This window comes from Lepidochelys kempii, chromosome 7 (assembly GCF_965140265.1).
Source record: "Lepidochelys kempii isolate rLepKem1 chromosome 7, rLepKem1.hap2, whole genome shotgun sequence".
Taxonomy (NCBI): domain Eukaryota; kingdom Metazoa; phylum Chordata; order Testudines; family Cheloniidae; genus Lepidochelys; species Lepidochelys kempii.
Genome location: NC_133262.1, coordinates 28092978 through 28120642, shown reverse-complemented (window position 1 = coordinate 28120642; position 27665 = coordinate 28092978). Strand labels below are relative to the sequence as shown.

The window sequence follows — 27665 nt, the reverse complement described above, 5'->3', positions numbered from 1 at the left end:
CTCACAGGTCTTTACTTTTACGTAACATTCTACCATGGCTTTTTACAGTTGTGGTTGGTTTTTTTTTTTTTTTTTTAAATATTTTATTTCTTGAGAAAAGTTTCATTGTCCAATTGTTTTAAAATACCATAATATAACTGTGTAAATACAGGATTAGATCAGACATACAACAGCAAGATTAAATTTGATTTGCAAGTGTTTGTAACAGTCATATTGAATTAAGGTACCATTTTTCGCTATAGGATCATACAACCGTAGGTGGTTTGGGATAAAATTATATTAAGCCTTTAAAGTACTTTTTCTAACTATTTTTGTTATGCTATATTATAATTATGTGTACAAACTTACATGGTAATGTAATTATAATAAAAATTATTACAGGGTACAGAGATCATGCAGGGTTTTTATTCATATTAGGGAACAGGGTTTTAACTACCCAGCCAGAATATATCTTTTAAACAAGACTGTCACATCGGGCGGCCACTGTGGACCATGCAAACTGTTAAAAACATTTTAGCTGGAAACTGATTAAATTAAGTTTATGCATGCCTTCCTAAAACCAGTAAAAGCCTGAGGTTCGACAGAATAGGTACTGCACAGGCAGGAGTGGAAGCGTCCCTCAGTGCCCCACCACTGTGCTTCAGCCCTGCTATGGGCAGGCAACTTTTAGTGATCAGAGGAGAGTTTAGTCTCTATTGCCCAATCAATCCTCCATCCCTTTGCTGAGACAGCCTATAAAGTTGGTAATCAGTGCTAACTGTTGGGGTGGTGATGTGAAGTGGATGCTTGGCTAAGGCGATACAGATGAAATGCATTTGATCTCTCACAGACCACCAGATATCCATTAGATAGTGGGAAGCTTCACTCCCTTGTTGATCTGCATGGGACTGAAATCATGAATCAAAAAGGTATAAAGCTCTATTTTACATTTCCAATCGCACCCCAGCAAATCTAATTATATTATGTATCTCTCTATCTCTCGTTGCCTAGAGAAAGATATATCAAAAATCTGTAAGGAATTCTTGTGGAAGTTTCTGAACCACAAGTATAATAAGAAGTCTATAAATATACTCCTTTTTGTTTATCATGTAGTTTTCTGATTCCCTTGACTTTTCTTTCATTTATTTTTAATAACTTTTGCAAGAGCAGGGTAAAATTACCCATTATTCTTTTATTATTATGAATTCTACCTGTAAGTTTAATTCTTATTAAGACTTCCATTGCTTTTGAAGTAAGTTCTAAGCATGATATAACAAACTGTAAGTTACCTTCCTCATCCTCCTCCAGCCATGGGTGGTGGACTGGGACCTCCACCGCCGTGATTTATCCGACCCATCCTACGACGAGGATTTCCTGGAGGCCTAATTAGAGAGTGGGGAAAACTTCGGTAAATATTGTCCATCACTATGCAACCATGACAATGGTCTCCATCAGGTGCAAATACACTGTTCCTAAGTTCCCATTACAACATCTTTCCCCTTTTTTGTACTGCAAGTGCCTGACTGCTAAAAACAAAGAGCCGAATTGACCCCTTCCATGTGAAAAGCCGCAGGAGGAAGCTTCTGACAAGAAAATCTCCATAAGGATTCCCTTGTGAAGACTGCTCCTAACTACCCCTTCCCCTCAGAAGTAAAGTTTCCCTCAAATTGGCAGATATCAGGGGATGCATAAGAGGCTAGGACCATTCATGAAGAGATCCTGACTCCTATCCTGTGACAGAGACTGCTTATTGGTCCAGACTCTTCACAGTCTGCAAAAACCAACCAACCAAAAAAAAAAAAACAGACATAGGAAGGTATGTATCTTAGTATTATGGTCGCCTAAGCCCTCCATTCCACATGGAAGTGAGAAGTTATCTATGTGTAGGCTAAAGGTCTAACCCATGAATATATAATAAGAGAAAGATTTCAGCCAAATAAAACCAAGAAAAATGTAATACCTTCTACTACATACAATTGGAAAATGCTGTTAAATATGAATTAGGAGTTGTATTCTTGAATTTTAGGCTATGCAACAGATAAAGTAAAAGAAAATGATGATCTTGTATTATATAAAGTTACATATGTCTTAAATTTCTTGGTATGACTTCTCAATTTGTTCTTAGTTAAAGTAAAGCACCATGACTCTAAACAGTTTATGCTAAAACATTCTCCTAACATAAAAAAAATAAAATAATAATCTAAACATAGGAAGCTGAAGAAAAGCAATACCCTCTTCCATCATCATATCTTGAGTTTGAGGAAGATGTATAGCCTCTCCTTCTCAAATCTGGCTGAACAATGCTCTGGAAGCTAAAAATAAAGGAAACAAGAGTGATAGGAGTTGAATGCTAGAAATTAACAGTTTTTCAGCAATGCTGGAATATATGGCAAAACACTGGATGCAAAAGCAGTAACGGGTGTTCAATAATGGAAGTATTGTACATTAGCACCAGAAAGGATACTTGGTTTATACTATTTTTCAAGTTACTTGTTACTTCTGAATAAGAGGAGATCAGAAATTCTATTTCTAACTACTAGTTAATGGGTCAAAAATTGAGTAAAGAGTTTAAATAATTCTAAATTGATTTAAGATTGAAATAAACCTAAGTTGAATGCTAAGCATTATACAACATGTTCCATATGTACTTGCGTACATTCTAGCTTCTCTAACTGCAAGGTGTGCATAAAAGTCAAACCTGGAATTTAAACAGTGAAAAGCATAAGTGAAGTCTGCAGAAGTGTCATTCAGTCTTCTAATTTACCTGGAGTTGAGACAGAATCTAAACTTGATTTGCGCATGCATGAAGTAAATTGTGATTACCACTCTGCGGTTATTTTTATGCCAGCTAGAAGCTACTGACCTAGGCATTGCTGCCCCAAGGTTTGTTGATACACTTATTTGACTGAGTACTAGAAACAATTCCACCAAAACATACACCCTTCAATAACTATTTAGAGAATTAGAAGTAATCATGACTAAAATGATCAATATTTAGCTGACAGCAGCTACGATACATTAAAATCCAGCTGTAATGAGTTAGTATCAGTTTTCTCCCAGCTTTTTAGATTCATACAGAGTATTTTTTAAAGCCATCCATTCTGATGCATGAAATGGAACAGAAGAAAGACCTAACATGCTCAGGGAACTACTGTGGACATTTGCAACAAAGTAGTAGCTCTATAATATTGCTTTGCAAAATATGTATATTTGTGTGTTTGTTTCTCCAAGGCAAATTAATACTTGCTTCATTTAGTAACTTGACAATACTTAAGCATTATATGAATACTTACAATAAAACCACAAAATCTGCTATTCCCCAGAAGAAGTCGGTTATAAATGACAAACTCCAAGGAGCCCGACTCTGGGTATCCAACACTTGTCCTATAACATAAAGGATACAGTAAATACATTAAAATGCCATTCAGTGATACAAATCAATTCCATTGTATGGTACGTTAAATGAAAAAAAATATATTATTATTCATCAGCTACCAATGATATTTAAAAATATTACCAGCAAATATCACAAACAGTGAATCAGCAGATGTCAGAGAGAAAATACATTTTACAAATATTGCCACTGGCAAGTTTCTTTTCCTGTAGTTATATTACACCTTTGTAAAAATAAAACTGCACAAGCTGATTCACTTATATAAAGTGAACCACCACCATCAAAATTTGCACTGCATACAAGGTAAATTAACCATGAAGAACAATTCTGTGTTTATGTTTCAGATGTGGCAATATTTTTACTTAGAAAACCATTATCTGCTATCAAAATATATTTACCAAAGTTTCTATTATTTTCCTGGTCTGAGTTAGAGATAAGCCTGAGCTACACAATTTAGTTCCAGTTCTTAGCTTCCTCAAGATTGGTGGGGTTTAGATATCATGTGCAAATCTGGCTCCACCAAATTAAATAGCAAAACTCTTACTGACTTCAATCGGGCCAGCATTTCACCCCTGGAGTTTTGGTCCAGGCCAGTCTTTAGTCTAGACTAATGATTAACTGGCTACAAATGTACTACATAGGGGCTAATACGGGGTGGGCAAAGTACTGCCCGGGGCCCACATCCAGCCCTCCAGCCAATTTAAACTGACCCTCAAGCTCCTGCTGGGGAGCGGGGTCTAGGGCTTGCCCTAGTCCCACACTCCAGCCAGGGAGCGGGGTCTGAGGCCACTCTGCATGTGCATGTTGAGGCTCCAGGAAGCAGCTGCATGTCCCCATTCTGGCTCCTACACTTAGGGGCAGCCAGGGGGCTACGCATGCTGCCCCCACCCCAATCGCCACCCCCGCAGCTCCCATTGGTCAGGAACTGCAGCTAATGGGAGCTGCAGGGGCAGTGCCTGCAGACAGGGCAGCGCACAGAGACGCCTGGCTGCACCTTTGCATAGGAGCCAGGACACACCGCTGCTTCCAGGAGCTGCTTGAGGTAAGCACCGGCCAGAACCTGCACCCCGACCCCCTCCCACACCCCAACCCAACCCCCTGCCCCAGCCTGGAGCCCCCTCCCACACCCTGAACTCCTCATTTCTAGTCCCACCCCAGAGCCCTAACCCCCAACCCGAGCCCTGATCCCCCTCCCGCTCTCTGAACCCCTTGGTCTCAGCTTGGAGCACCCTTCTACACCTGAAATCCCTCACCCCAGAGCCCACACCTCCAACCAGAGCCTCCCGCCCCTGCACCGCAATCCCCTGCTCCAGCCCAGAGCCTCCTCCTGCACCAGGAAGTCCTCATTTCTGGCCACACCCCCAGTCAGAGCCCTCACCCCCTCCTACAGCCCAACCCCAGTTTTGTGAGCATTCATGGCACACCATACAGTTTTCATACCAAGACATGGCCCTGGCCAAAAAGTTTGCCCACCCTTGGGCTAATAACAAGTCTATTCCGTGACAGGCTCATAAAGTCTAACAAAGCGGTTTACTAAACATTAACCATTATAGAACAAAGGCTAACAGAAAGTTAGACATGAAGGGTTGAGGGCTAAGTTGAAAAGTTTCTAATACTTGATAGTGACTTTGCCATGCGACATTAGCAAGAAAAACGTTTATTATTGTCTCTAGACTTTGGGAGATTCGGATGCCTTTCAAATTAACATGGCTCAGGACAGGAAATACAGAATAGTAGGGCCAGATAAGTTTGTGAGAATCAGCTGAAGCAGGGTCTTGCCTATGGCCTCTGCTTCATAATTACGTGTGTCTACTTTAATAGTGACACAGTGAGGAAGAGACAGTGTCCCATCCAGGGCTTTGGAGCGGTGCTCCGGCTCCGCTCCAGGCAAAAACCTGCAGCGCCACTTGCTCCGCGCTCCAGCCCCGGGCTCCGCTCCAAAGCCCTGGCCGTCTGCAGGCACCTTTCCGTCTAGACAGAGAGCTAAGGTTGAGGTTTCACAGCCCATCGCTTTACACTCAATGGCAGGGAGATTTTTCAGGCAGGGGGCACAGCCGGGCACCAAACCTGAGGTGACTTGTGCTGCTGCTGGCAGCTCAGCCCCACTTCGATTCCCGGGCCCCCTTAGCCTGGTGTTCGCCTGCCGGCGGCCCCCGCGAGTGCGAGCCAGGCTCCGCCAGGCGGCAGCAGCCCAGGCCCCCCTGACAGCGCCGCACTTGGCACAGCAGCGGCGCCCGGGCTGTCCAGGCCCCCGAGGTGAGGAGAAGGCGCAGGGCTGCGGGCGGGTCCCGCTCCCGAGCGACCCGCCCTGCACCAGGGACCGAGCCCCTCGCCCCCACCCCACGCCGGCTTCCCGGCGCTTCAACCCCCCGCCCCCGCGCCTCACCGTTCGAAATGTAAACCATGGCCGCCCCTCCGCGCGCCGCTGTCGTGTCGCAAGTCGCTTCTTCCGGGCACGACGTCCTCCGGGGCGGCTACGGAGCATGCGCAGTAACTCTCGCCGAAGGCGCTGCTCTTCCTTGCCCTGACCCCTCCAAAAATAATAATCACAATAATAATAAGGGGGCGGGGGCGATTAAAGGGGGCAGAGGAGGAGGCCGGTCAAGGTGGGAGGTGGGTACAGTTGGCTCGGGCAGAGGAGGGGAAGGGGAGAGGCTAGAGGAGGAGAAGGGGAAACCCCAGGGTAGGGAAGGGCAGAAGGGATGAGAGTTTTTGCAAAAGGGGAGAGTGCTCCGTAGTGGTTGCCCAGATTGGGGGGGCAGAGACGGGTGTTTCTCTGTGGGCGGTCCACCTCAGCATCCCCTCCCCAGGGCTGTGAAAGGAACAGGGTGGTCCAAGACCTAGCCCAGGTATCTCCTCTTCATCTGAAAGGATGTACAGAGCGCCCAAGGGAGCCTTGATTCAGTGAAATCATTTACAAACACACTGTCCTAAACATTTTCATAATTATCATAGGTGTTTCTGGTGTTTAAAAGAATCCCTTGCCCGGGGGTGTTGGTGTAACTTGTCTGCGTATAGCCTCATAGCGGCTCTTATCTGCTGTTGAATGATGCTCCATTACCTGTACACCAGACTACATTATTTTCACTCCTAATGTATTTATTTTAACAACTGTATTTTTATTACTCTTATTGTCCTTGGCACGTGATCATTTACTTTGGCTAACAATGCATATGGATGTCATTGTGTTATGTAATTTATGGTTTGAATAGGATAGTAAAAATTGATGCTGCCAGCTAAACAATCACATCGCAGTGTTTTTATTATAACACTTTCTATCTTTATATGATTTTGCAATTTACACTTTTCATTTAAAATTTATATTTTCTTTCTTCTATAGCATAAGTTTATTTTTTGTCATCACATGACTTCAATATTATCTAATTCCTTGGGCTGTTGTCATGGCCTTTTTCATTCCCATTGATCCAGCAGTGATGACTGCTTTTCCTCACCTTTATTTTTCCTCTCTCTCCAGCAGGTTAGTACTTTTTCACATGTCACCACTTGTGTGTACAACTTACTCCCCAAATATTCACTAAGGGCACTGTAAGAGAGTGGCTTGCCCTGTGGGCTGGAGAGCATGAGGCTAAGCCAACTTGATTACACAATGATTCCACCTGAGCAGAGTCAGGCACATTTCCCACAAAGGGCAGAAGGTGGATGTGGTAGTGTGAATGAGAGCTAGACCTAAGTAAGGATAAAGCTTATCTGAGGAAATGAGATGGAGAGTGAGAGAAGCAAGCAGAAAGCTCAGACAGTAAGAAGTTCTTTAGACTAGGAGGTCAGGGAAAGGCCCTACCCAAACAAGGAAGAGACTAGTCAAAACTCTGGAGGTAGGAAAGCCTGGGAGAGACACTGGTTAAGCAAAGACCCACATGAAAACTTAAGAGGCTAGGTAGGAAGTGGCAGGGACAATTGCAGCCTGGGTAAAGGAACCGACCTAGCTGTTTGGTACAGGGCCCTGGGCTGGAGTGCAGAGTATATAATGGAACTGCTCCTAGCCCTAAGAAAGGGGGTATACAAGCTCACACCAAGGGTTATTGCCGCTAACAAGGGGGTTGTTGGCTGAGCTGACAACTGGCTGAGGAAGAGTCCCAGAGAGGTGCAAAGGATTTTTGTTTGTCTTTAAGAACACTTTTGGGGACTTTCAGTTTGGAGAGTTGTGATCCCAGAAGGGGTGGATTTAAGAGAGTGACTCTGTTGGTGGGCTAAGTTACTGGAAGAGGAAGAGTTACCATGGGCAGTGAAATAAGTGCGAAGCCAGCCTGGACATGAGTGGTGAGTGGACTTCATTACAGACACTATATTATCTTAAAAAGTAAAGGAGTACTTGTGGCACCTTAGAGACTAACAAATTTATTTATTTGTTATTTATTAGTCTCTAAGGTGCCACAAGTACTCCTTTTCTTTTTGCGAATACAGACTAACACAGCTGCTACTCTGAAACCTATATTATCTTGCTTGAATTTTTCCCAATGGTGAACTTTGGTTGGTGTGTACCTGTGTAAAGTTAAGCACTTGAGTTTTGGTTTTTATTTGTTCTTTTTTTTCCTGGATAAAGACCTTACTTTACAAGCTGATTCTGAAACCAGTGTTACTTCTACTAAAGAATTCCTGTACCTTACATGTTACTACATACCTACTGCAAGCAATGTGCATTTGGTTTTCCAGTTAATATGTAACTTTGTTTTCCTTTTACTGAAAAAAATCCTTCTTAAAAATGAATTACCTGATCCTGCAAACTCTTAAGCATATGCTGCTTCACTTGCAAGCTTGAAAAAATGTTATAGTAATGTATATTTAAAGATAATAGTCTGCAATGTTTCAAGGAACTCACAATAGAACTGGATAATTAATCATAATTAAAAATGAAAGTATTTATATATTACAGTGATATAGCTATATTTTTACGCTTTTAATATCTCATATTAATGCATAGAGTAAGTGTGAATGGATCCCTTGTGTGCTAAGGAAACATAAAACAAGCTTCTTGAGGATTTGGATGTCTTTTATACTTTGCATATAGTTTCAGCATGAAGGCATTTTGGATACATTTGATATTACAGAACTGTTAAATAAGAGGAATAAAATCAGCAAGTAACTGTGCATGAGTATGTTAATAGTCAATACTGACCTCACAAGGACTCCTCATTTTCTAAGACTTAGGCCCATGTTTAGCAAAATGCTTAATCACATGCCCAAGACAGAGGTATGTAATAGGGTATGAAGTTGTATGTAATACAGGGCATTACAAATCCCATAACATCACATATGTCTCTGATATGTAGTACACGTGTGCCATAATATGCAAGTGTATCTATGACATAGATATAGCTGTACGATATGGCAGGAACCCTTTGCTCCAAACTCCATTCCCAGCCAGTTTATGGAAAAGTACAGGTGCCAAAATGGAGTTCAATATCATGCTCTTGTTGAGTCATAGCAGCCGTTACTTACAAGCTGGCTGAAACGTTTACAGGAAAGCTAAGCTTGTCCATTGTCTTTGCTGATAGACCATCAGCACTGTCTAGCTTCTTCATTGTTATACCTGAAAGGCTTGCTGTGGGTGTTTTCTAGAGTAGCACATTTGGAATACAGATATATAGTCAATATTCATAACTTCAGGTACAAAAATGATACATTCATACAAATAGGATAATCATATTCAGCAAATCATAACTTTTCCTTAGACACCTCATAAGACATAACCATACCACTGTGAAGAATATAGGGTGCAGTGTCACATTCACCTTCTATACCAGGGCGGGGTGTGTGTCAATCAGTACCTCTACAACTGGCTGCTTTTCTCCGCTGCTGGTGGTCAGTTGCTGCCACTTTTGGATGCTCACTGCTGCATCTGTGATCCCATGTTCTGAGGTTCCACCACTTAGAAATTCAGAAATGTCTAGATTTCAGCTCTTAGTGACTTCACGGGGTAGCAGAGAACCTCACTGTCAGTACAGCTTCTGCATTCTTTCACTTTACCATTGTTCCTAGACCAGAACTAAGGCATAACCTTAGACCTGCTTCTCAGTGATGTCAGCTCTAGTAATCACTGAACAGAAACAATGACTCTCAATTGACTCTAATAAGCTCTGTCTTTAAATACTGGAGAGGGGAAGGTTAAAGGGCTCCATCTCTGCCATCTACCCCAGTGGAAACTCTTCCCCCTTTACTTCACTTACATTATGCAGGACACAGCAGGCAGCTGCAACTGTGGGGATATTTTTCTCCTTGAGATCCAATCTTTTGAAGGGCAGTGTTTACTCACATGACCAAAAGCACATTCATCTACCATTCTGCAGCTGGTGAGCAGACAGCTGAATCATTCCTTGGTGTCATCAAGTTGGTAGGGGTATGGCTTCCTGAGCAAGGGGTAGGCTGGGCCCTCAAGGGTCACAACGGACACTTCAACATTCCCAGTGGTAATCTGCTTGTCGGGAAGCAGACAAGCTTGATCAGTCCTGTGTTCCTAAAGACGTGAACATCATGCACTTCCCTTAACAGCCCATACTGATATCTGTGAAGTGTCCCCTGGTGCTCCACAATGCTTGCATAACCATAGAAAAGTAGCCCTTTCTCTTGAGGCACTCAGTGGCAACGTGGTCTGGGGCCAAAACAGGGATGTGTGGGGTGGATCTATTGCTCCACCGCAATTCGGAAACCTCACTGCTGCAGATCTGTCCACTATGTCCTGCACAGTGCCCGGAATCAAAGTGCAGTGTACAGGGGCGGCTCTACCACTTTTGCCGCCCCACGCAGTCACCGCCGAATTGCCGCCGCCGCATGAGTGGCAGAGCTGCCGCTGATTGGCCGCCACTCCCGGAAGAGCGGTGGAGCTGCTGCCCAAAAGCCGCTGCGGCTGGAAGAGCGGCGGAGCTGCCACTGAATTACCGCCGCGGGGCACGGCCGGCCGCCCCAGTCTCAATGCCGCCCCAAGCACCTGCTTGGAAAGCTGGTGCCTGGAGCCAGCCCTGGCAGTGTAGCAGGAAGCGATCAGTGGCCCTTCTGGTGAATCTCCCGACTCCAAATTGATTCCCAGCTGACTGGTAGGAATCTGGCACTGCAAGTTCTCAGAGTGAGATTGCCATTTGCGTCTCCACTGTCGGTGCATCTCTCATTTCGGTGTCCCCGCACTGGAGGGCTAGGTGATCTCAATGCACAATCCAGGGACGTGGCCTGGTGCATCAGAAAGTTCTGTAGCCACTTGCCCATCATCCCAAACCTGCATTAAGATGTGATCCCACCAGTCAGTGCTTGTTTCTCAGGGCCAGAAGTGACACTCCCTCTGCAGCTGCTTTGAGAATGACAGCAATAGCCTTGAGTGGGTTCTTCTGTCCCACAGCAGTCTGTCCTCCAAGGAATCAGGATGTTCCCTTCTCATTCATGGTTCTTGTAGCTCTGCAAATACTCCAGGATTGTGTTCTCTGTGCTTGCAATGTTCATGAAAATAGTGCAGATTTATCAGAGAGTGGTGGACAGCAAGGAGGGCTATGCAGGTTTGTGGGATTTTGGGGGGAAGGGGAAAGACCCAAATTATGGGACAGAGACAGTTACAACCTGGGAAATTGCCTCCCATGCTCCCAGTCACCCTGTGTGACTCTTTTCAGCTCCATTGTGCAGTGCCAAAACTTTCCTAAAGACAGCCTGCTGGCTGGTGAGGAGTTGCACAATGGGAAACCTATCTATGGTGCACTGCACTCTGCATTGATAGAAGCACTCCTGGTGAGTACACACACTGCTGACGCAAGGAACCAAGTATGTACTCCCACAAGTGAAATACTAACTGAGGTGGCTGTATGCCGACTATCTTCAGTCAACATAAGTTTGTAGTGTAGATATGGCCTGAGTACCTTTCCTAGTCCCAGACCAGAAGAAGACGTCTGTGTAAGCTCAAAGTTTGTCTCTTCTACCAACAGAGGTTAGTCCAATAAAAGGTATAATCTCACCCGCCTTGTCTCTCTCATAATCTGGGCCTAACATGACTACAACATTGCAGACATAGTTTTATATATGAACATGAGCCCATTGTAACACGTATTCCAAAAAGAAATAAACCATTAGTAATCACTGAGAGCAATGGTGAAAGAAGCTATAAGCATATTTATGAAGTGAAATATTTTATGGTTCTTGTAAATATCAGGTCTTCTTCCAACAAACCAGAAAACTCACAGTAGGAAAACAAAATATTTGCAACACAAGAGACAACTGGATGCTCACAACTGTAGGCAACTCATTTTAAAAAGTATTCAATGTCAAATTTTGATTAAGTGTATATATAATTAGTAGTCAGAATTATCACCTGGCCCAGCTATTGACAAAGTTTGGTGGGGTAGGAAATTTGGATGGGAAGTGGTTTCTGATACTTACAGCACCCCTCGTTTCTGTTTCCCCTGGCACCCTATCTCTCTGCCTTGTGTAGCTGCACCCATCCTCCCTCACAAAGGAAAGCAAAAACTGGGGAGATGCCATTGGCAGAGCACTCCCAGTATGTGTTGTGTCACCAAGCTGATGTAATTCCTGTGACCCCCCAACCCTATGGATTTTTTTTTTTAGTCAGTTTCCTTTTCCTTGATGGGGAATATTCAGAGATCCAAAGTTGGAGGACACCTGGTGTAGTCGCAAAAAGAAAAGGAGTACTTGTGGCACCTTAGAGACTAACCAATTTATTTGAGCATGAGCTTTCGTGAGCTACAGCTCACTTCATCGGATGCATACCGTGGAAACTGCAGCAGACTTTATATACATATAGAGAATATGAAACAATACCTCCTCCCACCCCACTGTCCTGCTGGTAATAGCTTATCTAAAGTGATCATCAAGTTGGGCCATTTCCAGGACAAATCCAGGTTTTCTCACCCTCCACCCCCTCCACACAAATTAACTCTCCTGCTGGTAATAGCCCATCCAAAGTGACAACTCTCTACACAATGTGCATGATAATCAAGTTGGGCCATTTCCTGCACAAATCCAGGTTCTCTCACCCCCTCACCCCCTCCAAAAAACACACACACAAACTCACTATCCTGCTGGTAATAGCTCATCCAAAGTGACCACTCTCCCTACAATGTGCATGATAACCAAGGTGGGCCATTTCCAGCACAAATTCAGGTTTTCTCACCCCCATACACCCCCCACACATATGAATTTGTGCTGGAAATGGCCCACCTTGATTATCATGCACATTGTAGGGAGAGTGGTCACTTTGGATGAGCTATTACCAGCAGGATAGTGAGTTTGTGTGTGTGTTTTTTTGAGGGGGTGAGAGAACCTGGATTTGTGCAGGAAATGGCCCAACTTGATTATCATGCACATTGTGTAGAGAGTTGTCACTTTGGATGGGCTATTACCAGCAGGAGAGTGAATTTGTGTGTGGAGGGTGAGAAAACCTGGATTTGTCCTGGAAATGGCCCAACTTGATGATCACTTTAGATAAGCTATTACCAGCAGGACAGTGGGGTGGGAGGAGGTATTGTTTCATATTCTCTATATGTATATAAAGTCTGCTGCAGTTTCCACGGTATGCATCCGATGAAGTGAGCTGTAGCTCACGAAAGCTCATGCTCAAATAAATTGGTTAGTCTCTAAGGTGCCACAAGTACTCCTTTTCTTTTTGCGAATACAGACTAACACGGCTGTTACTCTGAAACCTGGTGTAGTGACATGAGACAGTGGGAAGTTCCTTTGAAAGTAGGCACAGGAGGAAAGATTTGGCTGGGCAGCCATTTTGGCTAGGGATAAATAAGGCCTGAAGTGGCTCAATTGGCATTTTAAAATTCATCAGCTGTGCTGTGGTCATCTTGGCTGCAAGCTAATGGGAGATTTGTGATGCCAGTGAGAGCTGTGCAGGCAATAGATCAGTTCTGTGTTAACTTACAGAAGGCCCTGGAGACTGAGGCTTTTTCCTGGTGGCTTTGTGATTTTTATATCTATATAAAAATAACGTAAAGTCCCAAGCCATAGTGAGACTTTTCTTTCTTTCTCTGCCTTACAAATCCTTGTACAAAATGAATTGTTTAGTTCCCTATCAGATGGTAACTTGGACACCAGCACATGGCACCCGTGTGTAGGTGGTAAATTGATTTACTCTAAATTTAGCTTCTTTAAAAGTTAATAAGTAACTAAGTACATCTATTTCTGGGATTTTACATGCATCATAAAATGGACCTTCTATCAAGGTTTAATAAGGACAGAAAATTACACATGGTAATGGTGCATTGCTATCAGGGCCTCACTATAGGATATCCTACGTAACAAGTTGAAACTACACAACTTTCCAATCAAGTATTCTTCAATGTGGTCTACATTGGAGCAACTCTGCCATGTCTTGAAGGGGAACTGGAAGCCACTGTGGATATTTAATCATCAGACACATCTCCTTTTCATAGAGCTGTGGATTTCTCCCATATAGAAGAGATAGCATGAGAGTCACAGGATTGAAATGACATCATAGAATCATAGAATATCAGGGTTGGAAGGGACCCCTGAAGGTCATCTAGTCCAACCCCCTGCTCGAAGCAGGACCAATTCCCAGTTAAATCATCCCAGCCAGGGCTTTGTCAAGCCTGACCTTAAAAACCTCTAAGGAAGGAGATTCTACCACCTCCCTAGGTAACGCATTCCAGTGTTTCACCACCCTCTTAGTGAAAAAGTTTTTCCTAATATCCAATCTAAACCTCCCCCACTGCAACTTGAGACCATTACTCCTCGTTCTGTCATCTGCTACCATTGAGAACAGTCTAGAGCCATCCTCTTTAGAACCCCCTTTCAGGTAGTTGAAAGCAGCTATCAAATCCCCCCTCATTCTTCTCTTCTGCAGGCTAAACAATCCCAGCTCCCTCAGCCTCTCCTCATAAGTCATGTGTTCTAGACCCCTAATCATTTTTGTTGCCCTTCGCTGGACTCTCTCCAATTTATCCACATCCTTCTTGTAGTGTGGGGCCCAAAACTGGACACAGTACTCCAGATGAGGCCTCACCAATGTCGAATAGAGGGAAACGATCACGTCCCTCGATCTGCTCGCTATGCCCCTCCTTATACATCCCAAAATGCCATTGGCCTTCTTGGCAACAAGGGCACACTGTTGACTCATATCCAGCTTCTCGTCCACTGTCACCCCTAGGTCCTTTTCCGCAGAACTGCTGCCTAGCCATTCGGTCCCTAGTCTGTAGCGGTGCATTGGATTCTTCCATCCTAAGTGCAGGACCCTGCACTTATCCTTATTGAACCTCATCAGATTTCTTTTGGCCCAATCCTCCAATTTGTCTAGGTCCTTCTGTATCCCTATCCCTCCCCTCCAGCGTATCTACCACTCCTCCCAGTTTAGTATCATCCGCAAATTTGCTGAGAGTGCAATCAACACCATCCTCCAGATCATTTATGAAGACATTGAACAAAACCGGCCCCAGGACCGACCCTTGGGGCACTCCACTTGATACCGGCTGCCAACTAGACATGGAGCCATTGATCACTACCCGTTGAGCCCGACAATCTAGCCAGCTTTCTACCCACCTTATAGTGCATTCATCCAGCCCATACTTTCTTAACTTGCTGACAAGAATACTGTGGGAGACCGTGTCAAAAGCTTTGCTAAAGTCAAGAAACAATACATCCACTGCTTTCCCTTCATCCACAGAACCAGTAATCTCATCATAAAAGGCGATTAGATTAGTCAGGCATGACCTTCCCTTGGTGAATCCATGCTGGCTGTTCCTGATCACTTTCCTCTCATGCAAGTGCTTCAGGATTGATTATTTGAGGACCTGCTCCATGATTTTTCCAGGGACTGAGGTGAGGCTGACTGGCCTGTAGTTCCCAGGGTCCTCCTTCTTCCCTTTTTTAAAGATTGGCACTACATTAGCCTTTTTTCAGTCATCCGGGACTTCCCCCGTTCGCCACGAGTTTTCAAAGATAATGGCCAATGGCTCTGCAATCACAGCCGCCAATTCCTTCACCACTCTTGGATGCAACTCGTCCGGCCCCATGGACTTGTGCACGTCCAGCTTTTCTAAATAGTCTCTAACCACCTCTATCTCCACAGAGGGCTGGCCATCTCTTCCCCATTTTGTGATGCCCAGCGCAGCAGTCTGGGAGCTGACCTTGTTAGTGAAAACAGAGGCAAAAAAAGCGTTGAGTACATTAGCTTTTTCCACATCCTCTGTCACTAGGTTGCCTCCCTCATTCAGTAAGGGGCCCACACTTTCCTTGGCTTTCTTCTTGTTGCCAACATACCTGAAGAAACCCTTCTTGTTACTCTTGTCATCTCTTGCTAGCTGCAGCTCCAGGTGCGATTTGGCCCTCCTGATATCATTCCTACATGCCCGAGCAATATTATGCCCGAACATCATACCCAGTTCAGTCTGGGTCTTGAACACACTCAAAAGAAAAATTGTTAGAATAAGTGTCAATATATGCCTCTTATGTACACACATTGTACTTTTGTATGTAGCATTCGGAGAAGGCCTTCTATCCCTGTGAAAATAATCAAAATAATAGAGGTTGGAATTTTTGCTAGCTGATCTTGTTAACTTTTTTTTTTTTTTTTTTTAAATTAAGTAAGCCTCAGTTTTAGGCAGTTCAGTGAAGTCCCATGGCTGTTTCTCCAGAGCCCAGTACTGAAATATTCTCACATGCACTGTATAGTCTAGGAATTGGAGAAGATTTCAGTCTTTCCACCAAAAAAAACCTATTCTGTTAAGACAACAGCTCTGGTTATTGTCTAGAATTAGGATGAAAGTGCTTTTTGCTCTGATTGATTTATTTTCTCATGTTTTCTGAGTGGCAGAGAGGCCCTGTGTCAAAATCTGTCACTGATTCTTATGTCTTTTAAGACCATTTATTAATGTCTAGACTGCAGCCTAAATGCAGGATGGCACACAGAATAGGGACTCTACACAACTAAATTATTAGCAGTATCAATACCAATTTAATATGCAACATAACCTGGGGAGGGAGGTTCAAAGGGATGATATGTTCTGCTTACAGGGGATAGACTCCTATATCTAAGAAGTCTTTTTCAATTTCTAACCACTATGATCCTATATTGACAGAGTAGCTTTAGGTTTGTTTTTTTATTTCTGTTAGTATGACGAATTTCTTGTATGAAATGAAATATCTTTCTGGGAAGAAAGGGCTAGATTCACAAAAAGACTTGGGTTTTGTGACGCTGAGCATCTCAATGCCTAACCTAGGTGCTTAGATCACAGAAACAGCACTGTAATTCACAAAACCTGAGTTAGGTGCCTGGGCTCTCTGTACAATGATTTGGGTAATGTCACAGGCACCTCTCTCCCCCAAGGTACAATCTGAACTGTTGAACAGCTGTCCCCCCTCAATTCTCCAACTTGGGGTGTCTTTTACACTGCTTCACTGTGAGAGCAACCACTTCTAGTCTGCTCCCATACAGCTTCCAGCATGTAAATCACCCCCAGCTATACTGTCTGAGTGCTACAGCTAGCCACCCACCCACCCATGAATTATATTACAGAGTAACACCAGCAAATTCCCAGTCCCAGAGAAATGTGAGTCTTGTACTGCCCTGTACCCTTCTGGACAATACAAGTTCAGAGAAAGTCTGCCATTTCATTAATAGGAAATGACGTGCACAAATCTTGTTATCCCAAATGAAGTTCCCAAACACGTTAGATTAAATAAAACAATAGAACAAGTTTATTAACTACGGAAAGATTAAAAAGGAAAGGAGTACTTGTGGCTGTAGCTCACGAAAGCTTATGCTCAAATAAATTTGTTAGTCTCTAAGGTGCCTCAAGTACTCCTTTTCTTTTTGCGAATACAGACTAACACGGCTGCTACTCTGAAAGAAAGATTAAGTGATTACAAGTAATAAGGCACAAGTCATAATTGGTTACAAAGAAATAAAAGGTAAATGTAAACTAATATCTAACTTAACAAGCTAAGTGAACTTAAAACAAAATGCAAATCATGTGGTGAGAGACAGTCTTAGTGGTTGGATGCCTTTCAGCCAGGACCTCTCCCCCAGTCCAATGCTTCTTCCTTGTCCTGCAGGCATTGTGGATATTGTGGGCAGAGAGAAAGGGAGGAGGGATGATTTGTGTCCTCCGTTCTCACTTCTTATAGCTATTTTCCTCTTTGAAAATCATCTCCAGCTGAGGTTCAGGAGACAGTCTATTTGCACAGGAATCTCCAGCTGTTCCATTGCCAAAATGTAAATTTCTTGCTCACACCCTTTTTCCTGCCAAAGAATGGCCGCTTAACCAGATGATAGTCCTGGCTGAGATGTTGGCTAGCCTTTTCTCTCTGGGGAGCTAGTTTGAAGCTGTTTCCCCAGACTTGGAACATGCCTTATACAGTAGAATTTTATAATTTTACATAAAACGTTGCCACACATTTTAGCAGGGCAATCATCAGCAAATTGAGTTTTAAATGATACTTCATAAGGTACACTTTGTATGAAATTTATCGTGGTCTTGTAAAAGTAGTGAACATAGGGAACTGCAATTCACAAAAGCCAGCATGCAAGGTGGGGAGCTACCAAACTAGCCAATGGGAGATGCCAACCCTCTCCTGGAAATAGGTTCCTAAGTCCAGGCTCCAGGGACCTCTGGTAGCAATTCACAGCTTGGGAACCCTTCTCTTGAAGTCAGGCAACTTAAGTGCCTAAGGTGTTTCTTATGAGAATGAGTTAGGGGTCCTGCCTCACTCTACACAAAATGGCTGGGGGAGGAGGTGCCACCTGACTTACAGCTTTTAACTCAATGGTTGGGGTATTCATATGGGAGATCTGTGTTCAGTTCTCCCCCCACACACTATTTTTTTTCCTCCAGAGTGGGAGAAAAGAGTTGAACAGGGAGGTCTCTTATGTCTCAGGAGTGTGCTTTAACCCTGAGCAATAAGAGACTCTGATGTGGGGCTTCGTCAGTGTCTCCAGCTTGGAAACTGTTCCACTGTGTATAAGTACTTTCGTCACAGGACCAGGTGAACTCAGGGGTGAAAGTAAGTCGAGTGACTTACCGGTATGCTGGGGCCAGCTCTGGCTGCCGGAAGGAGTGGGGCTGAGGGGGTCAGAGCCAGCCCCAACCCACCCTGTAAGGTAAGTGTCCCCACCTTCTCCTCCCCCCCCCCCCCAACAGGGTAGCAGCAGCAGCCCAGGGCTCATGGGGCTATTTAAAGGGCCCGGGGCTCCACTGCTTCTACGGCCCTGGTCCTTTAATTAGCCGCCAGAGCCCTGGGGAAGCAGCTGGGCTCCAGCAGCTATTTAAAGGACTGGGGTGACAGAGGCAGCTGGAGCCCCCGCTACCCCAGGGTTCTGGGGGCTATTTAAAGGGCCTGCGCCGTACCTGGGCATACCAACTTACTTTCACCTCTGGGTGAACTGTACCTTGGATCTCCCACCTACCAGGTGGGTGCCCGAACACCCAGGTTACACAGTCATTCTCTTTCTCTATTTATTTATACATAGTGGAGAAGCTTCAAGAGGACAGATTGAGGGAGTCCCACATGTGAATATTCCATAGCTCAGTGGTTAGAGCACTCTTGAGAAGAGTGAGATCCCTGTTCACAGCCTTTCTCCTCTGCAGGCACAAGGGGAATTGATGCTGAGTCTCCCACATTCCAGGTGAATGCTCTAACCACTAAGCTAAAAGTTATAAATTAAGTGGCACCACTTCTGGCCAGATTTTCGGATGGGACCCCCTCCAGTAGCTGGCCTCCTCATCCATCCAGATTTTTGAATGGGACCCAATCTGGTAGACATCCTCTGAGCATACCTACTAGATAAGCATTTGCCTGCTATTTTCCCCCAGCTTGTGACTCACTCAGGGATGTAGATAGGAGTAAGCATCCTGATGCCTAGAGTGAGGCAGCAATGTGTATGCCCAACAGAAGAAACTTTACCTATGGAACTCTTTAACTCTGAAAAATTAGGTGCCGAGTGAGTTTAGGACCCTACAGGGTTGGGTAGGAGATTTGTGAATCAGTGGAGTCTACAGTTAGGGCTTAGATGCCTCAACCCAAACTTAGGTACCTAAGTATCTTTGTGAATCCACCCTAAATGATTTTTTGGGGGCTTATTGTATATTTTTATAAGGATAATGGACTTCTACGTTTAGCAGCGGAAGTTCCTAGTCAATTATGCCTTCCAAATAATTCCAGTGTAATACATTTTTTGTAACTCCTACGTGCAGCGTAAAATAGTTTCTGGTGTTTAAACTGAATTTTCTCTTTATCCAGAGAAACAATTAGAAATAGCATGGTCTCTAGTGAGACAATATCTGAAGAAAGTAGAGAGATGACCATGCTTCAGGTAGTTTAAAAATTGTACTTATGGTACTTTGAACAGCCACCAGGTGGCAGCATAAGTATGGAAACAATACAGTATGCTACTATCTACTTACCCTGCAAGCTTACTACCAACAGGACAACCATAGTGGGGTTTTGGTTTTGTTTGTTTGTTTTTTGGGTTTTTTTGATCGATTGTTTATGAAAATCCTTTGACTTTACTGTGTCATTGTTTGTACTTCCTGGTATCTTTGTCTTGTTGTGCAATTAAAGAAAAATCTTAAACTGACAAGGCTTGGTGAAACTTAACACTTGTTTTTAGTTTCAGAAGGCTGGATAGTGTACTTGGGTGACTGTGGTGTGTTGGACAAGAAACTGTGGAATAACTGGCGTATTTTGCATATGAGCTGAGGGTATAGACAGAGGGGAATAGCTGCTGGTGTTGCTGGTAGTTACCGGTGAGGTGCTCTGCTCTGATTCAATGATGAGAACAGTCGGCTGCGGGCGTGTTCCCTCTGTGTGCTGCCCCAGCTCTGCACAGATAGCTGACACAGCAGACCCCGAGAGAACCCCCAAAGACCACAGACTCTAGTAAGGTACGAAGGCAGCTGGCTAGGTTTATTGTCAAATGAAGCACAGTAATAGTTTCCTCTAGACTCTACAGGACATACTATAAATATGTGTCCCCTGGCAATGGACACAGCTCAGTCAGTGGCGGGACACTCCACTGCCCCCTAGGCTGGACAAAGATATGCACTCTGGGACCTACTTTTATATAGTTGGAGGACAGATTACTCATCCCTACTGACGTATTGAGGTACAGCCCCTTGACTCATTAGGTTGCTGTCTCCCCCTTTGATTGTGTTGGTTCAAACAAACAGATCTGTCCATCATGCTGTCCTTTTGACCCCGTCTTTGGGATGCACCTGGCTGTTCCTTGTTGTTTCTGTGAAGTGTCCTCGTATCGGGGTGTCCTCGTATCGGGGTGTCCAAGTTCCTTTTATTACTACTTATATCATTAGTGCATGCTTTCTAGGAGCCCTTTTCTTGCCAAGTTCTGCAATTCGGGCCTGCCTCTGGCTCATACCCCAGCTTTGCTAAGCAATGCCTGGAAGTACTTTGGTTCAGGCTTTAGGCCTCAGACCAGGCCTCTGATACAAGGGTTTATGTTTCAGGGCCCCTTACTACAGCTGGCTCTAGAAATGCCTTCTCAGTTGACATCTTGTACACTCTGGAATTTTTGAGTTGCAGATATCCCAACTGCTCCCCAAATAGTTATCTGCCAGTCTATGGAAAGACTTGTGGTTTAACTTTGTCATTGGTGCAGCTGGTGATCCTGCAATACAGGAAAGAAATGGAGGGGGAGAGTCCAACCAGAATATAGGTTGTCACAACCTATATTGAAGAAAAACAAGAGGCAACATTTGAAAAAAGTGGTCTCCAATATTAACTTATAAATGTGAATACCTGTGCTCAAAAATATTGTATTTGATTCTAAAAATTACTTAACTTTTAAAGAAAAGCCAACATTTATAGAAATTAAAAGGAATAGTCAGACATCAGAAGAACCGTGATGGTAAAGAAAAGTTGAAGAATGTGATGTAGATGTTTCTCTTGTGCCCTAGTGCGCTGCCAACAAATCAGAACTGTGCACCAGCTGCAGATGACAATGTGATTGGAAAGGATTTAATGACACTTCAACTATGGATTTAGTCTAATCTTCACATGTGCATCTGCTTAGGTTCTGGCTATTAAATATAGTGATAATTAAGCAGGTATCAGTACCTAAAGACTGTGAAAAGGTAAGCATACTGAAGGAGAATAGGTGGCAAAATGAAGGTATCTAAACTGCCAACCTTTTAAAGGTTAGATCAAAGTCTCTCCCTCTTGGAACGAATGTGTTCACTAAGGGCCTTACTAGGAAGATCGTGTATGCAGCTATCTATTAAAGCACCACAACGTGTTTTGTGTGGGCCAGGCTTTCCTCTATAGGCGATAAGCTGGTTGTGTGCAATTGGAGGGAAGAGGGACAAAAACCACCTACTCCATACTGAGGAGCTGCAGAACTGCTTGGTGGGGGAAACAGAGTAGCTTCTATAAATCCTGGGAAGGGGCCAGGTCTAGATGGTCGAGTAAATCTGAATCTGGTGCATGAGAGGAGCAGCTGGAAGCAGGGGTATTGCAACAGTGTGCTACATTTTGTCATTTACCTTTGTTTTGCTGCCTGAACTGAGTGCAATGCAGAAGATAGTCAATTAAAGGACTTTCGTTGACTTCAGTGGGCTTTAGATCAGGGTCAGTGTGAGTAGTGCATTCTGGGACAGCTGGGACAGGTATATAAGGCCATAGTAAGGCGGGAGGTTTGGTTTCAATAGGAGACAGATATGGGAATGCCTGTTCTGAGGCATGTATGGAAGAATAAAATTTAAGGGTTGCTTTAAATTGCAACACTATCTTCTGTTTTCTCATTTTGACTAAGCTTATTCTTATTTTTGTCGTTAAATCTGGCTGCAGTTCGATTGCTGTCCTGTATGCTTCCATAAATGGTTTAGTGCAGATGCTTGTGAGCCTCACCCTGCCCAATGTGGAACTGTCTCTTCAGTCGTGATGCCCTGGAGGCTCATGGAGCCTCTGCTGGTTGGGTGAGATGTCATTCCTCTGTCAAATAGAAATATTTATAATTTTAAGTTTAGTCTTTCAATATAGCAAACACTCCACTAAGGAACAATAGCAAATTCTTCTTAAATCTCTATCCCCAATACTACATTATTTGAAACTCAGCTGTTTCTTCATTAAAATGTAGCTAACTCTGTTGTAGACAGTGATGGGTTCCCTCATGTACTCTAGGGATAGCTATAACAGGATTAATGTGAACTTGAGTGTGAACTTGAGGATTAGCCACTGCTGCCATAGCAAAGGCTGCAAGAGGAAGCCAGCAGTGCAAAAAAGCCACAATCATTATTAGGACCATCTGTGACATCTAGGCTTCAGCTTTAGTTGTTGAAGATCCTTTAGCTACTCCTAGCTTTGCAGCCTAGTTCAAAAATAGCATACAGGATACCTGTTAAAAACCAATGCATCAAGTCAATTGCATTTCACTTTTGGTGAGCAAAATAACGATGAGACAACTGGTTCATTCTGATGAGTTTATTTAAAAACTTATGAATAAGTTGGTACAGTCTCCTGAAAAGTCATTATTTTGATCAAATTAGTTAATGTAGCTGAGTCACAACTGTTGCATGTGACTTAGATTTTTCTGAAGAGGTATAATTCTGATTATAATCAACTTTATGTAAGAATTTGAAATCATGATCTTTGCATGATAATCTATAACATTCGTAATTGTGCAGGGGAAAAATGTAACTTATATATGCACAGATGGCATATCTGTCCATGCAAACTACACATGCATACTTTTGCACAGGAAATTGCATGCATGCATTCAGTTGGGCGGGTGGAGGGGGCGGGAAATCTGGTTTTAGATGCCTGGATATAGCTACCAGTTATAGGCACTTCACAAGCAAGTAAACACAACTTTTCTGGTGGGATTTGCAAAAACTTTTGCTGAGCTTTGTTCTTTTTGAAATTAACGGGTGCTTTATCATTGATTTCAGTGGGAAAAGGATTATTTCAACATCATTTGCTTTTGGTAATCCCGCTCTCTGTTATCCCAAGATTTTTGCATAGAGACTCGCTTTTCTTAGTTTGCTATGTAACTACAAAGTATTGAAATCAATCAATGGCAGAAGTAGGAATGAGAAGGAAGGGCTAGAGCCACAAAAGGATTTAGGTGCCTAACTGCCACTTTAGGTGCATAAGTCCAACACTTAAGAGCATCTGAGTTCCTGGATGAATAACCTCACCACCAGGCTATTGAGCAAATCTCACTCTGGCCTAATGGATATTCATTGAAGAAGCACTAAGTCATTATGAGTGACTGAGGTGCCACTATGAATGACACTCTACCCTAGTGGTTAGGGTACTCACTTATGAATTTGCATCTTCCACGTCATGTCCCTGCACGAATGACTGTTTAATTTACAAAAGATGGAATAGCTTCAACAGCAGAAATTGAGAGAGATCTTTACCAGACTCCCTTATAGCCCAGTAGTTTTAGTGTGCTTCTGAGAAATGGGAGACCTGTATTTAAATTCATTCTCTAATTCAGGAAGAATGGGGAATTAAACCTGGGTCTCTCACATCTTATATGAGTACTCTAACCACTGAGATAAAAGTTAGAGGGAAGGCTACATCTCCTCCACCCCCTGCCATTTTGTGAATCTAGGCCTGTAAAAAGAATAAAAAATCCACTTGGGGCCAAATGAAACACTTTCAATTTGATGAATTTTTTTTTGGGTGGGGGAGGAATATTTGAGTTGATTGATTCAAAATGATTAGCTGTTCAGAGGCATTTTTGTGAAAGGCAAGAGAACAAAAAAAAAAACAAAAAACCAAACCCCAAAAAACAGGTATCCAACCTGCTCTAACTGTGAGCAGCAGCATGAGAGTAAAAGCAAATAGCACCACTGTTAATTTCCTCCTCGAATTCAGGTAGGTCGGAAGGGGCAGAATGCAACGGGGATGAGGGAAGCCTTGTCTCTACCCCGTAGGGTAGGTTTGCTACATGCTGTGTGCGCTGCTGTGCCAGGTATAGACCTGGCACCATTAACACTATCCCTGGAGCACTGGGGTTACTAGGAGGGTGACTGTGACTGTCTTGGTCTGTTACAGGTGCAGCCCAAAAACACTCTGCCTGCTTCTTTCTCAGGGTAGATTATAATCTAATGCTCTAACTGCAGGTTTGTACACTTCAGTGCAAACAGTTCAGGCCCCAAAAGTCTGGGGGATGTAAAATCTTGCCAGAAGGTGAATGGTGTAATTTCAGGAAAAAATATTCACTAGTTTTTCCCAGCTGTAATTAGGTCTCTGGGTGCTCAGATGCCAAGGTGGTGAGCATGCTAGAGCAATACTTGCATAAAGATAGACCCATTATACTAAATCAAAACTTGTGAATTAAAAATACAGGACCAAATTCTCAGCTGGCATAAATCCGCATAACTCCTCTGAACTTAATGAAGCAATACTAGTTCAGAGCTGCTGAGAATCTAGCTTTTTTTTTTTCCTCTTTGAGATACTCAACTATTTTAAAGTGAACTCTTATGAATCCAGTATGTTAAGAGAAATGGAATGTTGTTATGCAGCATAGAGTCCAAACTTGATTTCCCGTGGCTATTTAGATACTTTTCCTTCTGCTTTGGAATTCCAGTTAAAGATCATGTAGGGAACATTAACTGGGTCACTGTTGTACCAGTCTGCGGTGCAGGAGGACTTAATGCCTTCTAGCATTAAAGTGGAGGTGTAGTCCAAAGATCTGGGACACCACCAGTCCTATCAGAGCCACCTTTGTGGTGAAATTAAGGGTTCCCCTGGGCTTGGACACTGCTGTTACGTGATCCACAGCTATCACTGCAATGCACAAAGCTGTAATACCTGCAATAGTATTTCTGTCACAGAATCACATTTTCATAGTTTAAAAAACCCCAAATAATAAAAATCCTCAAACAAGTTAATAATAAAATAAAAATCTCAACTTCTAAACCAGAGCACTTAACCACCTACTATGGTGTTTTGTACAGTATTTTCTTAAATACAGTAAGTAACCTGCAAATAGTTACCTTTCTAGATTCTAGCTTTCTGCAAACATCCTACCCTCATGCAGGGTTTGGGTATCTGCCAAACTGTTTTTGAGAAGAAACTTTCACAAAGATATGTATATAGTGATGCAGGCTCCCATAAAGAATACTTTTTCTCTACTCAGTAGAAGGAATGTTTTTTAATTTCTTATTGCCCTGAGAGCATTAATTCTCTTCTGCACACAGAAAGGGATAGACTTTTTTGCTAACTACTACATATCATCTCATCTCACATCTCATCTACTACATCTCATCTAACATACTAGAAGTGAAATTCAACCTTGTGCAAAGACTCAGAACAAGACCTATACATCACGTTAGTCCTGTCTGAGCTGTCAAAATTAAGTGGTGCACAGGCCTTGTTCTGGCTCTCTACATAGGGCTGAATTTAATCCTAAAATACTACATAGGGACTGGCTTTCAATCCCAGCTCTACCACCGAGTCCCTTGGGGCAAGTCATTTAATTCTGTCTTCATTTCCCTATCTGTAAAATGGACATAGTAATTGAATAATGCTTACCTATTTGCTTCCCAGAAGTTCTGGGAGAAAACATTAATTAGCTTTTTATAAATATTAACTATACTCCTCTTCTGGAGGTCTCTAGTTCTTCTATAAAGTGGACAACTATGGGAAAGCAAATTCCATATCCCACAGATCTCTGGTATCAGCGTGTAGCATCAAGGGTCCAAGGCTTTGCACTGGTAGCATAGATCTCTATGTTGTATGGCCGTTGGCTTACATCGTGATCTATCTACATTTGGGGGTGGGGTGGAACCGCACAGCAGGGACACTGAGGTATTTTAAAATGAGTTTTCCATAGCACAGAATATGTTGATCATAAGTTGGCAAGAGCAAACGGGACAAACGCCCAGTTTTGTCAAAAAAGTTGGGACGTCCAGGACAGCACTTAAAAAGGGGACTGTCCTAGCCAAAACAAGATGTATGGTCACCCTAAGAAGGTGCAATTTTGGGGTTCCTTGTCGAAAGCTTTATTCCTATAACACTTAAAATGAAAATATCTTCTTTTTTGCTGAGCTCTAGGAAATAACAAATGTCAGATTTTCAAAAGTGCCTGTCAAGGCTGAATCCCCACTTTGTCATTTTGAGTACAGATGGTTGGGGCCCACAAGGATTTTAAAAATTAACACTTGCCACTCCAGGCTTGTATTAAACTCCCAAGCTTACAGCTTTTCTCTGTCCTGGGCTTGGTAAACACTGCTACAACCCAAAAGCAAAAAATCCCCTTGCACCCAGGAAGGAGCACTTAGGAATTCCTCCCTCTGTGGTACCCTCAAGCCCTTTCACCCCCTCCATGGAAGAGCTGAGAAAGAAAACAAAGGAAATTAACTGTTGCTACCAGCTAATCAAAAAACATGCACAAGCCTCTTAGGACACCAAAAATCCAATCCTGTTCTTAAAGGTAAATTTTATTAAAAACAAAAAGGAAGAAAATACATCTGGAACTTAGGCTTTTGCTAGACTTTAAAAGAGCATTCCAAAAATTAAGCACCCAAAATAGCTTTCTTGGGGGTTAACTTAAAGGTTACAAACAAAAGCATCTGGGGTTAGCACAGAGGAGTCCACAAGCCTTAAAAAAATAAACAGAAATAAACCTAATCGTATCTTTTTAGACATTCCCTAATTTTACTTACTTATCTGAAGCTTCAGATAAGTAGGCTCGAGGTATGAATTGATAATCTATAATCATACCTGGCTTAAATTGCTTATAGCATTGCTGCTCCGTGTCCCTGCAGCCCAGAGAGAACAACAGACAAAGGGAAAGTTTCTTTCGCAATTTAAAAAGTTCTACCTTCCCATTAAGAAAAGGAGTACTTGTGGCACCTTAGAGACTAACAAATTTATTTGAGCATAAGCTTTCGTGAGCTACAGCTCACTTCATTGGATGCAACAAATGCTCAAATAAATTTGTTAGTCTCTAAGGTGCCACAAGTACTCCTTTTCTTTTTGCGAATATAGACTAACACGGCTGCTACTCTGAAACCTACCTTCCCATTGGCTCTTTTGGTCAGGTGCCTACTACCTTTTCTTTACCTGGGGGACTTTTAACCCTTTACAGGTAAAGCAAGCAGAGAATAGCTACCAAGAGGGATTTTACAGCTAACTGGCTGGCTGGGTGTCCATCAAAGAGAGCCACCCCCCAATACTTCATTTATTAATTTTAGAGGTTAGGTACAATCCAAGTTTGTACATTTCAATACAATCATTAGATTAGGCTGTGTAAATGTAGGCTCTCCATGTATTAACGAAAGCACACACAGTTAAGGGATACCAATCTAGAGGGCCTTTCTGAAAATTTGTCTTAAGGTCAGACCCACTTCTT

At 43.1% G+C, this 27665-nt stretch overlaps 1 protein-coding gene across 2 annotated transcripts; it reads right to left on the bottom strand.

The window, feature by feature from the left end:
- Positions 1-1264: 1264 nt before the first annotated feature.
- SELENOK (selenoprotein K) lies at positions 1265-5868 on the bottom strand. Of its 2 annotated transcripts, none has more exons than XM_073351545.1 (4): positions 5760-5868; positions 3273-3363; positions 2211-2291; positions 1265-1361 (listed from the first exon to the last, which is right to left on the bottom strand). In XM_073351545.1, the coding sequence occupies exons 1-4, from the start codon at positions 5776-5778 to the stop codon at positions 1265-1267; spliced, it is 288 nt and encodes a 95-aa protein (XP_073207646.1). In that variant the 5' UTR covers positions 5779-5868. The 2 variants fall into 2 exon arrangements, with proteins under 2 accessions (XP_073207646.1, XP_073207648.1); XM_073351547.1 differs by having other exon boundaries at positions 1274-1361.
- Positions 5869-27665: the final 21797 nt, after the last annotated feature.